This window comes from Chrysemys picta, chromosome 8 (assembly GCF_011386835.1).
Source record: "Chrysemys picta bellii isolate R12L10 chromosome 8, ASM1138683v2, whole genome shotgun sequence".
Lineage (NCBI taxonomy): Eukaryota > Metazoa > Chordata > Testudines > Emydidae > Chrysemys > Chrysemys picta.
The window spans coordinates 54,556,489-54,572,414 of NC_088798.1; the positions used below are offsets into that span (position 1 = coordinate 54,556,489).

The window sequence follows — 15,926 nt, forward strand, 5'->3', positions numbered from 1 at the left end:
GGGAAGTATACTGTATTGATCTCTCAACTGCTGTATGCAGTACCATGATTTAGGTGGCCAAAAGTCTAGTTTGCACTGCTGAGGGGAATCCAGTACCATCCCAGAAAGGGTAATTCAGTACCAGGTCCACAGACAAGTCACTCACACTGCCAAAAAGACGACAGGTTTCAGGGTGATAACCGTGTTACTCTGCATCAGCAAAAACAATTAGGAGTCGCAGTGGCACTTTAGAGACTAACAAATTTATTTGGGCATAAGCTTTCGTGGGCTAGAACCCACTTCATCGGATGCATGAAGTGAAAAATACAGGAGCAGATATAAATACATGAAAGGATGGGGGTTGCTTTACCAAGTGTGAGGCCAGTCTAACAAGATAAATCAATTAACAGCAGGATACCAAGTGAGGAAAAATAACTTTTGAAGTGGTAAGACAGTGGCCCATTACAGACAGTTGACAAGAAGGTGTGACTAACAGTAAGGAGAAATTAGTATTGGGGAAATTAAGTTTAGGTTTTGTAATGACCCAACCACTCCCAGTCTTTATTCAGGCCTAATCTGGTGGTACCCAGTTTGTAAATTAATTCCAGTTCTGCAGCTTCACGTTGGAGTCTGTTTTTGAAGGTCTTTTGTTGAAGAATTGACACTTTTAGGTCTGTTATTGAGTGACCAGAGAGATTGAAGTGTTCTTCTACGGGTTTTTGAATGTTATGATTTCTGATGTCAGATTTGTGTCCATTTATTCTTTTGCGTAGAGACTGTCCGATTTGGCCAATGTATAACGGGCACTGCTGGCATATATCACATTGGTAGATATGCAGGTGAACGAGCCCTGGATGGTGTGGCTGATGTGGTTAGGTCCTTTCATGGTGTCCCTTGAATAGATATGTGGACAGAGTTGGCACCGGGGTTTGTAGCAGGGTTTGGTTCCTGGGTTGGTGTTTTTGTTGTGTGGTGTGTAGTTGCTGGTGAGTATTTGCTTCAGGTTGGGGGACTGTCTGAGTGTGGGCAGGGTACAGAGAGTGAGAAAGAGTCTGTATGAGAGGAAAGGCAATCAGCTGATACTCTTTTCATAGCCAGTAACAAGATTCCAGAGGAATCCATCTTGGGCTATTTGGATGCCATTGGCTGTGGCACTTGAAACAAGTTAGACACATGTTGACTCTTGTGTCTTGGTTCTGAGGATGTCTAGTCTTGTCTCTGGAGTGTCAAGCTCCTTCCTACCTGTGCGTGAAGAAGTCAACAACTGGATTGAAGCTGACAACTGGTGCCTTAGACATCTTAGCCCTGGAGCTCAGGATGAAATCCCAGCTGGTGTGGGCATGAGCTGAGAGAGATTGGAGAAAGACTGAGCCTTAGCCAAATCCTTCTCTGTCTCTGAGGAGGCTTTCACTGAAGTACTCCAGAAGAAGTAACTAAGCAGGCACCCCTAACCTTCTGAGTCTGCCTGGAACAAGAGCAGCAAATAAGCAATGGTCAGGGATATGACATTTGCCTAAACAAAATAGCCACTTTGAATGGAATAGCAGCACCACAGAGTGGCATTCCTAAAGCCCAGAGATTTAACATCTACCATAACAGCTCAAGTCTCCATAAAAATGGAAGGGGAGAGGAGGCGGATCCAAGCCTATTATCTATGAAAAATTAGTAAAAGAAAGTAGTAAAAAAAATACTTTAAAACCAACAGGCAATCTAAAAGTTAACAACCTGACAACTGTATAACCTAAACACTCACTGCAACTGAAGAGAAGCAGGCAGACTGAAAGGATTCCATCTCTCTGCCAAGTGTGGTAAGGAAGAACTTGAGTAGGTATTGGGGGTTAGGTGGAGATGGAAAGAACCTGCAAGTTGTAGAAACAGATAGCCAGAAGAATCTGATCTCAGGTGCATGGGGTGCATCTGCAGTAAGAGAGGAATCCATGTGGACAACCCATCAATGAAGAACTTAATATCTGTCAATTTTACTCAATTTTAACTCAAGTTTTTTTTCATAAACCTCTTTTTAAAAACCCTTAAAATTACACTTGCAGTCTATAAAAGGAAACTGAATATATGATGGAACAACTTGAAAAACTGTTGAACTCAGATTTCCGTTTCATTATCCTGAGCCTGTGATTTGGCAAAATGAAGCATGGAGTGATGTCTTTATCTTCTGAAGCAGGAAGTTTATGGAAAGATAAAAATTTCCCTGAGCTATTTTTTTTTTAAATTTTGAGTGACTGTTGGAGATAACATAACACTTTTTAAGGGCAGATTTCAAAGCACTTTTCAGTGGGGAGTAAGTACTATAATCCCTATTTGACAATCAGGGAACTGAGGTGCAGAGATAGGTTAAGTGACTTGCCCAAGGCCACTCAATTAGGGGCTGAGCAAGGAACAGACTATATCTCCAGACTCCCAGTTCTATGCTATGCCCACTGCTTTTGTAGGGCTCTGTCCATTGTTGCCACTTACCCCCAGGATTACAGCAACCTTCTCTTTATTAAGTATACAATATTCTATTCTTACTGTGAAGATTAACATTTATTCAGGCAGTGCCAATCAATCCAGTCACTGTACTTCACCTTGTTTTTTTTAAAGACATCCCAAGAAAAGTATTTATACATGTATGTCAATAATAGCCACTTAGATGTTGAAGAAAAAACATCCAGAGAGCCAAACAAAATTCAACAATTGCTGTAGTTATAGAATAGACTGGGTAGTGCCACAAAAAGCCTATAATTATGGTACTACAGGCATAAAGTATAGCAACACCATGAGATGCTCTCTGTGCTGACCTTCAGTACAAAATTGAAGATTATGAGAGAATCTTGGATTCTAGCAACATCCAAGCCTCAATGTAGGACTATGGGAAAATCATTTTACAGCCATCTGCCTCAGTACATCTAACTGAGCGAGTACAAAAAACCAACACAGATTACTGGGTGAGGTTGTTTGGCTTATGTTATGCAGGAGTCAGACTAGATGTTTCAAATGGTCCTTTCTAGCCTTAAAAAAAAAAACCAAAAACCTATGAATAAAATCTAAAAACAATGGTTACATATTTGCAAATACTGTATATAGTTTAACACCCAGAACCCTCGCTTTTCTTTACAAAAATTCTGTACTTTTAAAAACCTCAGTGTCTGTAAATGAACAGTTAAGGGACCCAGTCTATTTCTTCACTACCATTAATTCTCCTTTAGTCACTATCACCTTACACAACTGACTGAAAGTTAAAAGAAAAAAGAAAAAATTGTATCAAAAGAGAGACTCACTACTGTCTTTCATCAACTACTGGCTCCTGGAAGACACTGGGTCTAAGTTTCAGCCAGTCCATCGAGACCTTTACAGCAGGAAGCGGGTATGCACCCCAAGACTCTTCCTGGAAGTCATTCTGCAGTGGACACTTGCACAGGACTCCAAGAAAGGAAACTGAAAGGACAACATAGAGGAATCCGTAACAACTTTTAAAACTGAGCAACAATCTAATTAAGAAGTGTTACACCATAAATCACTATTTTGAAGGGCTATTTATTTAGAACAAATCACCCTACTGATTTTAGTTTAAAGATTCCACTGGCAGATCATAAGATCTTATTTTCAATGTACTACTTCTTACCACAAAGTTCAGCCATTAGCTTTTTGAATTGTTTTTCCTAAAAAGGCTCTGTTGACAACTGAAGAGAGGTGGTAGATTCAGTAGGACAAATAGGTAAGTATCTTCTTACAAGTGAATCAAAGGAAAAAAAACAGAAAACTGAATTTGGAGGGGGGGGGGAGGTAAGGGGGGGAAGAACACAATCCATTTTAAATGTATACTATAAGGAAGCAAAGAACAACAAAAAAATTGGGATCTCAGTACTTACTGAAGAGGGCAAGTAGCTGTGTCCAGCAGAGCTGCTCATCCTGGCTATAACTATGCTGTTCAGTTTCATTGCTAAAATCTCGCAGATGATGCAGTTGAAACAGGTTGATGACAGTAATATGAACTAACTGCTGAGAGTTGAAGGCTTTTTGGAATAACAACCTCTGTAACAAAGAAATATATACAAGTGTGTGTACTGTAACCTAGCAAGAATGCATTTGAAAGGGTTAGTTGACTGACATTTCAGATTTGTGGTTACTACTGTACTGCATTAGCAATGGTTCAGCCACTGGGGAGTAGGCACTCATCCTAAATGTTTTTCAAGTGCTATTAGATAATCCCTAATAGCAAATTATCCCTCCAACGCAAACATACCCTTAAGACGGCACAAGAAGGGCTCAGTTAAGTCTGACAGACTTTGCTAGACCTCAACACCTGTATACATAACATGGAATGTACTGTGGGGGACTGGCCCACTCCATGTAGTTTAAATGTAACATGCAATAGAGTGATTACATTAAAATGTGTGACTATGCAAACTGCACAGAAACATACCAGCTAATCTTTTTCCCTTTCAAAAAAATGAAAGAGCAGCAAATGTAGTGTCATGATTAAGATTTTTACAGATAAACCAGGTAAATCAACCATGATGTATGGTTATGCATTATGAGTGTTTCCATATTTAATCCCATGGGACAGAACTATTAATAGTGATGAAAATCGCACATGATGTTACAAAAATTATCTTGCTTCACTAAGTACAGTAACACTAGACACCTGCCATTCTTTGGCAGATGAAGACTAACTTTAAACCTTTCTGATGCACTGTGATAAGGACTGATATCCAATCTAGCACCACAATCAATTTAGACCAAAAAAAAAACAAAAAAAACCCACCACACACAATGAGCTACAGTTAGTTGCCTAAGTGGAAAAATGACTTTTCTGAGCCCCATGCCCAGTTTGTTTTTTGCCTAAGAGCATATAGCACCCTAGATTCCACAACTGGAGTCAGAAGCATAATGAGACTGCTGGTTTTGTTGAACAGTCCTAACCCTATAATTTTGGATGTAAAGAGAGCTTCGAGTTTAGCAGCATGACCAACCACACAGTACCGTATAGCTGAAAATATTTCTGAAAATATAGCCCATTGTAATTCATCAGTTTCCTGACATCCAGAAGGCTGAGCTGTTAAATGCCCATTTTGCTTCAGTCTTCACTAAAAAGGTTAATCGTGACCAGATACTCAATGCAGTTAATATTAACAAGGAGAAAGGAATGCAAGCCAACACAGGGAACGAACAAATTAAGTTAGATATATTCAGCAGGGCCTGATGAAATTCATCCTAGGGTATTGAAAGAACTAGCTGAAGCAATCTCAGAACCATTAGCAATTATCTTTGAGAGCTCACGAAGGATGGGTGAGGTTCCAGAGTACTGAAGGCCAAACATAGTACCTATCTTTAAAAAGAGGAACAAAAAGAGGACCTGGGAAATTATAGACCAGTCAAGCCTAACTGGCCCAGCAGATAGGGGAAAGCAGTAGATATGATATATCTTAATTTTAGTAAAGCTTTTGACAGTCCACCAGGACATTCTCATAAGCAAACTAGGGAAAGTAGTCTACATACAATTACTATACAGTGGTTGCACAACTGGTTGAAAGACCATAACCAAAGAGTAGTTATCAATAGTTCGCTGTCAAAGTGGAAGAATGTATCTAGTGGGTCCCACAGTGGTCAGTCCTGGGTCTGGTACTATTCAATATTTTCATTAATGACTTGGATAAAGGAATGGAAAGTATTCTTATAAAATTTGTGGGTGACACCAAGCTGAGAGGGTTGCAAGGAGGACAGGATTAGAATTCAAAACTACCTTGACAAATTGGGGAATTAGACTGAAATCAACAAGATGAAATTCATTAAAAACAAGTGCAAAGAAAAAAAAAATCAAATGCACCACTACAAAATGGGGAATAACTGGCTAGTAATCCTGAAGAGGATCTCGAGGTTACACTGGATCACAAATTGAATATGAGTCGACACTGTAATGCAGTTGCAAAAAAAGCTAATATAATTCTGGGGCGTATTACCAGGAATGTCCTATCTATGACACAGGAGGTAATTGTCCCACTCTACTTGGCACAGGTGGGGCCCTAAGCTGGAGTACTGGCCAATTATAGGTGCCATACTTTAGGAAAGATGAGGACAAACTGGAGAGAGTCCAGAAGAGAGGAACAAAAATGATAAAAGGTTTAGAAAACCTGACATATGAGGAAATGTTAAAAAGACTAGGCTTTTTAGTCTTCAGAAAAATAGACTGAGGGAAACCTGATAGTCTTCAAATATATTAAGGGCAGTTATAAAAAGGACAGTGATCGATTGTTCTCCAAGTGCAGTGAAAGTAGGACAAGTAGTAAATGGCTTAATCTGCAGCAAAGGAGATTTAGGTTAGATATTAGGAAAAAACTATAAGGACAGTCAAGCTCTAGAATAGGCTTCCAAGGGAGGTTGTGGACTCATTGGAGGTTTTTAAGAACAGGTTGGACAAACACCTGCCAGGGATGGTCTAGGTTTACTTGGTGCTGCCTCATTGTAGGGTGCCGGACTTGACATCTAAAGGTCCTTCCCAGCCATAGGTATCTACGATTTCATGCTTCACTTCACAACCCAGCTAGATGAAATTATTTTCTTATATCATGGGGAGGAGGAAGCTAAAATTATTCAGCTCAGTGTAGCAAATGCCATGTTACAGAACATGTTGCTTATATATACACAGCACAATGTAGTGCACAAAGTCAGGGTGTAATTAGTTCTTGCACACCTTGGATGTGTTCAGTACCGCAGAGCCTTCCATATGCCTGAGCACTGTACATAATTACTAATAAGCATTGTGGAAAGTATCATTTATAAAATGGCTAAAATTAGGAAAAGAACCAGTGATGAACAGTTAGAGGGGCGGTGGGAAGGTCTGTTGTGGTTTTAAATGTTATCTAGCTAAGTCACATTGTCTGGAGTAAAAATAAAAAAGCTCATCTATTTAAATTAGAGAATGTAGCAGTTTTAAACTTATGAGCTATGTGCTTAATTACTGGTTACTCTTACTTTGCAGAGGAGACATCTCAGTTTTGAATGGTTCCACTCCATGCACAGAACTGAAGGCTTTTAAAACACTGCTTTCAAGTGTAAACTTTGCCAGCAGGAGAGGCAGGCAGCTTGAGCAGGGTTAAAACATTCTTAACTACTACTAAAGAGTAAATGTAGGAAATCAGAGAAGGAAGCTCTTGGTTCAGAGTTTACTAAAGAATTTAAAGACGACTCCTCTCAGATGAAACGGTAGGAGTTGGGAGAAATTGCTTTTCACAAAATCTCTTGCGATCATCCAGTTCAAGAAGCAGAGAATCAAATGTGGCACTCCAAGCTCAGAATGCAGCAAATGTTTAAAACGATTAAATTTTAATTAACCTTTTGTCTCCGCAACAGACCACCACATTTGGGTAAACAATGTTAAACTGGAGAAAAAAATCATGCTGTCTGTGTAGGTGAGTAGGGATGACCATTATCAGCCTCACCACCAAATCTTTGCAGCCTGCTGACTATTACCACCTCACATGTAGGGCCCTACCAAATTCACAGCCATGAAAAATGTGTTACGGACCGTGAAATCTGGTCTCCCCCAGTGAAATCTGGTCTTGTGTGCTTTTACCCTGTACTATAAAGATTTCAAGGGGGAGACTAGCATGCCTCAAATTGGAAGTCCTGACCCAAAAGGGAATTGCAGGGAAGTCAGAGGGTTATTTTAGAGAGGTTGCGGTATTGCCAACCTTACTTCTGCATTGCTGCCTTCAAAGCTGTATGGCCAGAGAGTGGCAGCTGCTGACTGAGGGCCCAGCTCTGCAGGTAGCAGTGCAGAAGTAAAGGGTGGCAATAACATACCATACTTCAGAGCTAGGCTCCCGGCCAGCAGCTGCCCAGCTCCAAAAGCAGCGCCACCGCCAGCAACGCAGAAGTGCAGCAGTACTGCAACCCTCCCCTACAATAACTTTGCAACCCCCCTGCAACTCCCTTTTGGGTCAGGACCTCTACAGCTACAACACCATGAAATTTCAGATTTTAATAGGTGAAATCATGAAATTTATGATTTTAAAAATCCTATGACCATGAAATTAACCAAAATAGACCAGAATGGAATTTGGTAGGGCCCTACTCATGCATATCATGTTCTATTTCAGTGTGCAAAACACTTACCATCTGGTCAGAAATACTTTGTCAGTTTTCTTAAAGGAACATGTTTTCCCAGCCTTTTACATCAGTGAAAGGCTAGATTCCTGTATAGATGTTAGATTTCCAAAGTGAAAAATTAGGAATTTTTTGTGGCACTAACCTTGAACTGTTCCTCCAGCCTCTCTCGAAGAGGGCTCAGCTTCTCCAAGCCCTTACTCAGATACACATGGCCATGGAACTTAATAAACGCCTTGATGAAGTCAGACACACCCCATCGAGTCTTCACCTCATCCCGACTGCAGTTTGAGAGAAATAGTTGGCTTCAGTCTTTGTAAATAGACATAGCTGCATACACGAACAATCTTCCAGGCAGAAACAATGCTAATAGCTGCACCCCCTTCTCAAGAAAGGACAGGGGTGTGAGAGAGAAGAGGTAGTTTCCACTATTGACTGCCCCTACCCAAGAGATGTGTTGGTACTTGATATAGTGCACTTGCCTCCAATAGTGCTCCCACCCGAGAGTATCTCAGATACAGGTACCTCCCTCTCAATACATATATAAGGCGGATGTGGCTGGAACGGGGGTCAGTGATCTCCTACTCCTGTGTGCTTATCCGTGGTGGGTATACACACAGACACACCAAATAAGGGAGGGAATACTTGCCAGGACAGAGTCAAAGGGAGTATTAGATATGAATAACTACTCACTCCCTAGAACAGATCAGCCTCACCTTTCCAGTGCTTTAGAAAGTGCTTTTTGTAGATTAGTGGAGGCAGCTGGGAAAGGGAACTTCACAGCAATGCTTCTGCAGTAGTAGAAAATTGTGGTCAGGTGGTCTCCTTTGGAGGAAGCTAAAATAGCCAACTGATTGTAAGGCTGACCTAGGGGAGAAGAGGATGACAATTTCTCATGGAGTGAAGTGATCTTTTCTTCAACTGTAACAAAGCTTTTCCCTCTATTTGCTCTAGGAAAGAATCTTTATTTCAATCTAAATCTTGGCTATAAGGACAGCAAGCTTCCATTTAAAGTATATATATCTCCTTTATACAGATCAGATTCAAATTAATTTGCTGAACCAATTACTCACCCCATCTCAGTACTGCTATAATTCACAAGCTACAGAACTCCTGGTTCAAATTTTCACAAATCCATTAAATGTAAAAACAGATGTAAATGACTTAATAAAAAACTTTGTCTAAGCAGGAAGGTACAGTCAAGGCCAGGCAAAGTTTTGCCTCTAACATACCAATCAGAATCTATTAGAAGTTACTGATGTAATACAATTTAAAATACACCGGACAAAAAAGACAGCTCCAAAGATTTAAAAGTCAGTTTTAGATGACTACTGCAGTAACTGAGTCCGGAGGGTGTGGCTCATAAAAGTAGTTTGCATTTTTGCTACAGAGCAACCTGCAGCACATGGGAATTTGTATTCTATTCACTGTAGTTGAATTAGTTCTGTTCACTACTAGATCACTGCACCTGCATAAGGAGAGAGATTAGGAGGAAAATAAGAGTCAGAAGGCTGAACTACAGAACCACCTCAAACTTGTATGAGTAACTTGGAGACCCACTGTGAATTACTGAATTTTATTTATTAGTAAGTAAACAATTAAAGAAAGCAAAAAATGCTTGTTCATTTGACAAGTGCAGTATAGGTTTAATAATACTTCATACAAAATGCATAAATGTAGTGTACCATGTTCTGTAACTATGAGACCTCACTATAATATTTTGCTATTAAAACTTTGAGAAATGAAAACAGATTGTATGTGAACTATGGTGCATGCAGATTAGTGAAGTGTGAATTATCAAGGTTCTACTGTAACTTGTTGCTGGTATTTTATTTTTTTTTAATAGTCAAGATCTTAAACTATTTCTCCATTTTCTATGGAGAAAAAAAGGAAATGCCTTAAATACTGATTTGGGATAGTAAACTCAGCAGAATAGAGGCATCTCAGACTCACCATTGGAGGGAACAAGCTGAGCTGCATGTCTATAGTAGGACTCTGCCTGGCTGGTCTGATTCCTGTAGCGAGCTAAAAAAGGAAAGAAAGGCAAGTTTAGACAGCAGTTTGTCTTGCTGCTCAGAGGGATAAACTCTCCTCAACATTTCAAAGTATGTGGTCCTGCAGATTACAAGTACATACAATTTATTTGAGGAGACCCATAAATGTCTTGCAAATACTTTAAAACAAACAGTAGAATTACATACCAAATACCCATAATAGTACAAGGAACATCAATACACTTTTAGTTGCCCTCCCTTTCCCACTCCTCTTTCAGGTCCAAAAGTCACAGATCACCAGCTCTTATTCAATACCCTCAAATACACTGTGCCAGACACATTACACAAAAAGTTGTGAATGCTCCTCATACCTCTTGACACTAGGAGCATTCAATACCTAGACCTAGACCAAATAAGGGAGGGAATACTCCTAATGCTAGGTTATCTTAAAGTAGTTGCAGGTTGCCTTTTAAAATAACCCTATCTACAAAATGTTTAATCTAGTGTGGATCATATAATCAAAATATGTAAAGCACCACAATAAAATTATAAATGGAATAAACCTGTTGAACTTAAGTGTACCTGGATGCAAAATAAAACAGCCAGGTTTATGAAAGTTAGACTTCTTACCATGTTCTTTGTAGGAAAGACTGTTTAATATAGGCTCTCTCTAATATGAATGCCTGTTAAACGTGCCATCTTGTTGCAACAAATTCTTGTAATAGCTCTTGCAATTTAACAGGTTTCTACTTTTCACTGTCTGACTCTGCAACAATCAGAGCTCCTCTAGATGAAAACACAAGTCTAAGCAAATCATTAGAAAGTTACTCTTCATAATATCACTGCATTCTTGCATCACAGTCTTTCAAGGTCTCTAACACCCCAGCATTACATTTCAGACCTTTCAACCTCTTCAAACTGTTCAGTCTACAGGCAGCAGTTCAAGGTTGGCCTAGCAGCAGCACAGGTTGCACAGATTCCTTTCCAAGTTTATGCGATACAGAGCATCTCATCTCTCCTTGCTTCAAACACTCACCAATGTCTCCAAGGTGGACAAGGCAGTGCTGGCAGATGTATGAGCAGGAGCTAGACTGCGGCTTCACAATGGCGCTGGTGTGCGTCTGTTTATTGCTGATAATTCCCAGCTGGGAGGACTTCACACGGCAGGGCAAGTCTACATTAAACACTGTGCACAGCTCCTGTAATAACTAGAAGAAAAGCCCTAGTTTAATAATAAAAATCAGACAGTAATCAACACAGCAATGTAACAGTATACAGCAGTGCAAATACTACAACAACAACAACAACAAGAGTTGCATACCCCACCATACAGAGCACCTCCATAAAAAAGGCATGTTCCCCTTACTTCACTGCCCAGAGGTAGATAAGTAGGGGGCAGAGAGCAGATGCAGATTTGTTATTGTCATTTTAAAATCTTTTCTGAGAACAGCAATTACTAGTAAGGTTTTCCCTTCAAATTCCTGACTCCAATGACTAGTTTGCGTAAAGAATTCAGGCCAGTGGGAGCCGCGATCGGCCGAATGTGCGGATGCAGCAGGTAAACAAACCGGCCCGGCCCGCCAGGGGCTTTCCCTGAACAAGTGGTGGCCCAAGTTTGAGAACCACTGCTTTAGAGGATTAGTTCAATGGGCTTTAAGACAAGACACTGCCAATTCTTTGTAGCATGTCAATACACTGTGCTATCTATGGTCCAAAGAGTTCAAGAAACAGGCTTGAAAGAAAAATTTCTTATGCTTTTTGCTTTCATTGTAGAAGCTGAGAGTACACAAAATGTAGAGTCTGTGTAAGATCCCATTCCCTTAAAATACTGTTAATGAAACCCAAGATCACTAAGCAAAAACTTGGATGGGAGGAGAGCACGACCGTTTCTTTATGGGAAAGAAGCTCTTGTGTCCAACTGCCAGAGGCAAAGGGAATATATAATTAAAACCTGAGCAATTGAGAGGGGAAGGAATTTTTAATCTGATTGAGCAGAGCTGAATGTTAACTACAACAGTTTTAACATCCCTATCCCTTCAGATAAAAGCTGAGAGAGTGTCCACACCAGTTCTCTAGTTGCTCATGGCATCCTCTGGCATTTTGCCTCATGTGATAGAACGCCAAGCCAAAAAACTATTGGTGAGAGACTCAAGTTCCAAAGCAGAGACAGTTGTTACTGAATCAAATAGCACTCCCTCAGATCAGCATTCAGTGTGAGGAATGACTGAGCTTTGCTTTTTCAATGCTTTTATAGTTTTGCCTATAGGCTTCTGGCAGAAGCTCTTGAACCAAGAGCATTTTGTTTCACCATAATGGAAATACCTATGTACAGCCTTATTACTAAGAACTGGACAGAGATGTAAGGAATGCTTTGCAGTCCTGTAAATTCACTTTTCCAAAAAAAAGTTTATAAAGGAGAATAAAGTGTCTTTTAGCTTCATATTAGCTGCAGACAATTGAATCAAAAAGAGAGGCAGGTGAGACAGTCAACTCTTATTTATGTATTTGGCACAATCTTCCAGAGTCTGAGTAATCACTTGGAAAGTACTTGTCTTGGGCTACATGATCTTGGCAAGGTTCAAGAGTCTCCCAAGAGAAGCACCTTATTCATAATAGGCAAATACTGAATAATAAGCCTTCTCCAAGACAGAAGACTCAAACTTTTAACTTAAAATGTGATATGGTGAATAAAGAACGATACAGAACTAGTCTTGTGATGAATAAAGAACAATAATCCAGAAATAGACATTGCATTGCAGGGACAGGTAAGAGCATTTCTTCCATTTGTCCTTTTAACAATAATTCAGACAAAGCCTCTGAAGGCATACAAACTCAAAAATTCTCCTCTGATGTGCCTTAGTATATCAAAATTACCACTAAGTAACAAAGAAGGACTACTTGTGTTAGCTGGTATCTGTGTTGGAGACTAAAGACATAATATTGACCTCTGCATGTTCCCCAGCTGGAGATATGAAGGGTCACACAAAGGATGGATAAGCAGAATGTTTCCATTCTCAGCTAAATCTACATAGGAAGCCCAAAAGGGAACTGTAGCTGGTACAGCTGATGGGGACAGGGAGCTCATATCCCAGAGTTCTTGGATGTCATGGTCTCCAACTTTGCAACTTTCTTGACTCAAGAAAGGCACAGATGTGTCCATGCCTAACCATCTTCAAAGTTATAGTGCATAGATGGGGAAGCTATGAACAGCCTTGAAGGTTAAGAGGTGAAATGCGATACCAAAGTCTGCTTCCATTGTCCAGACAATACAGAAAACATCAGCACAGAAAATACATATGGCATCAAGCATTTATGTTTTATGTGCTCCTTGAAGAGTCAAGTCCCTCAAAACAGCTTCTCAAGATTGAGGATTTCATCCTTCTCAACTGCGAACAAAGTGGATGAAAAAAACCTAGCAGTACTTCAAGCTCTGCCCATAAAACTCAACCCCTGCCTACTTGAACCTTTAGTCATTTGGTAAATGTGGAGTTCTTGCTTCATGCACATTATAGTTACATTTTAAAATGTACTTTTTGCTCAGACAGTAAGAAAAGTCTTCTTATATGGACAAAAGCAAGATAAAGAATCCCTTAAAACCAGAACATCTCCAACTGATGAAGAGGAGAGAAACCTCTGAGGTGATCTTCCAATATACAGTGTGATAGGTATTCATTCTCAAAGATGCCATCTGCACAGCAGTTTCACGCCTGAGCATAAGTAGCTTGAGTGAGGTATCCAAATGAAAAGCTGATCAATTAGCACTGCAATTAGCAGAGCAAGAAAGAGAGCCTATGCCACAAAGTTCCTGTTACTTTTATGTTGTTAACATACTTCAGGGAGGAAAGCTACTTCCAAAAAACACAGGTGTAAAAACAAGTAAGGCCTCAATGAGACCCCTCAGACTATCAGAAGTTGGCCAATTAATATAAGTGATATCCCAAAGAGAGAACTCCAGGAGACAGGAGAGTCTTCTCTGCCTCACCCATTATAACTCACATGTTCTACAGTACTGTCTGAACAAGGACTCCTCTTCCTAGAATCTGAATTAAAGTTATAATGCTTCATGCGGTTGGGCAGGAAAAACCATGTTAGCTTTGCTCATATTCAGAATTTAAGCAGACCTCATGCAGCAAATGAAGCTGCTATATTTTGGATATTCTGGGTTGTGGTTCCTATAGGCATCAGACAAACGATGTCTTATGATCTTTTTACTAGTAGTGGACTGGTAATGAGAGAGACCACAGAATAACCAAGGCTCATACAATGGACTTCCACATAAAAGTTAGAGCACCTTGACTTTGCAGATGATATCAGCTTGCTATCCCATGCCCGCAGAGCCACCACAAATGATCTCCAGATTTATGCACAATTAGTAGGGTTGACAAACACCAAGAAAACTAAAATTATGAGAATCAACACAAGAAACATCAATAATACTTTCTAGGACTGACATGTCACATATCTTCGCAGCATTGTAAGTACAACAGGTGGAACAGAGACATTAAAACCAGAATAGCAAAAGCCAGCCATGTTTTTGTAATTCTAAAGCCAATCAGGAGAAACAGAAATTTTGTCCTCCAAACTAAACTTTGAATATTTAACATCACTGTAAAGTTGGTCTTACTATATGGTGCTAAAACTTGGAATCTAAATTACAAATTTTCATGAAAAACTGCCTTAGACAAATCCTCAGTCTCAGATGGCCAAAACAAAAAGGTGAAAAACTCTGGAGAATAATGAAACAGAAGCCAATAGAACAGGATATTATGGAACAAAAATGGAGATGGCTAGGCTATACATGGAAAGACCCAAAATATCATGACAGGCAGGCATTGGACAGGAACCCTCAGGGCAAGAGGTGGCAACCTAGACCAAGGATAACATGGAAACACACCACAGAAGCAGAACTGAAAGCTATCAAAATGACATGGAAAGAAGCAGGAGACTGGCAAAGATGGAAGGCTCTGGTGAAGGCCCTACGTTCTGCATGGAATGGAAAGGCATAAAATGAAAATATCTAGGTTTGGGATTATCAGGAGTGTAAGGGAGTTGAGTGTCCTTAATATTAATCATAACCCTTTTACTGCTGTCAAATCTCCACCACAGTATTATTTTAATTTCAACTTTTTAAACAGTATGACCTATGTAAAGTCATCAGTTTTATAATAGTTTTTAAAGAGCCCAATGAGTACAGCCCTACCAAATTCACAGCCATGAAAAACACATCATGGACCATGAAATCTGGTCTCCCCCCATGAAATCTGGTCTTTTGTATGTTTTTACCCTATACTACACAGATTTCACGGGGGAGACCAGCATTTATTAAATTGGGGGTCCTGACCCAAAAAGGAGTTTCGGGGGGGTTGGGGGGGGTTGCAAGGTTATTTTTAAGGGGGGGGGACGCAAGGTATTGCCATCCTTTACTTCAGCGCTGCCTTCAGAGCTGGGTGGCCTGAGAGCGGTGCCTGTTGGCTGGGCACTCAGCTCTAAAGGCAGTGCCCTGCTAGCAGCAGAGCAGAAGTAAGGGTAGCAATGCCATACCATGCCACTCTTACTTCTGTGCTGCTGCCTTCAGAGCTGGGCAGCCGGAGAGTGGTAGTTGCTGACTGAGAGCCCAACTCTGCAGGCAGCAGCACAGAAGTAAGGGTGGCAATACCATACCACACCATCCTTAATTCTGCGCTGCTGTTGGTAGCAGCTCTGCCTTCAGAACTGGGCTCCTGACCAGCAGCCGCCGCTCTCCAGCAGCCCAGTTCTGAAGGCAGCACCACCGCCAGCAGCAGCACAGAAGTAAGAGTAGCAGTACCACAATCCCCCTACAATAATCTTGTGACCCCGCCACACACACAC

The 15,926-nt window shown here is 40.4% G+C and overlaps 1 protein-coding gene across 6 annotated transcripts in view; it reads right to left on the reverse strand.

Annotated features, from left to right (window-relative positions):
• SMG7 (SMG7 nonsense mediated mRNA decay factor) overlaps window positions 1-15,926 on the reverse strand; it is a 104,152-nt gene that overhangs the window by 42,603 nt on the left and 45,623 nt on the right. For all 6 annotated transcript variants that reach the window (XM_042851293.2, XM_005290732.5, XM_042851292.2 and 3 more), the window contains 6 exons: window positions 11,113-11,284; window positions 10,036-10,107; window positions 8,799-8,949; window positions 8,228-8,363; window positions 3,846-4,008; window positions 3,255-3,411 (listed from right to left, as the gene is read on the reverse strand). In XM_042851293.2, coding sequence (XP_042707227.1) covers window positions 3,255-3,411; window positions 3,846-4,008; window positions 8,228-8,363; window positions 8,799-8,949; window positions 10,036-10,107; window positions 11,113-11,284 — 851 coding nt within the window. The remainder of the gene's footprint in view (window positions 1-3,254; window positions 3,412-3,845; window positions 4,009-8,227; window positions 8,364-8,798; window positions 8,950-10,035; window positions 10,108-11,112; window positions 11,285-15,926) is intronic.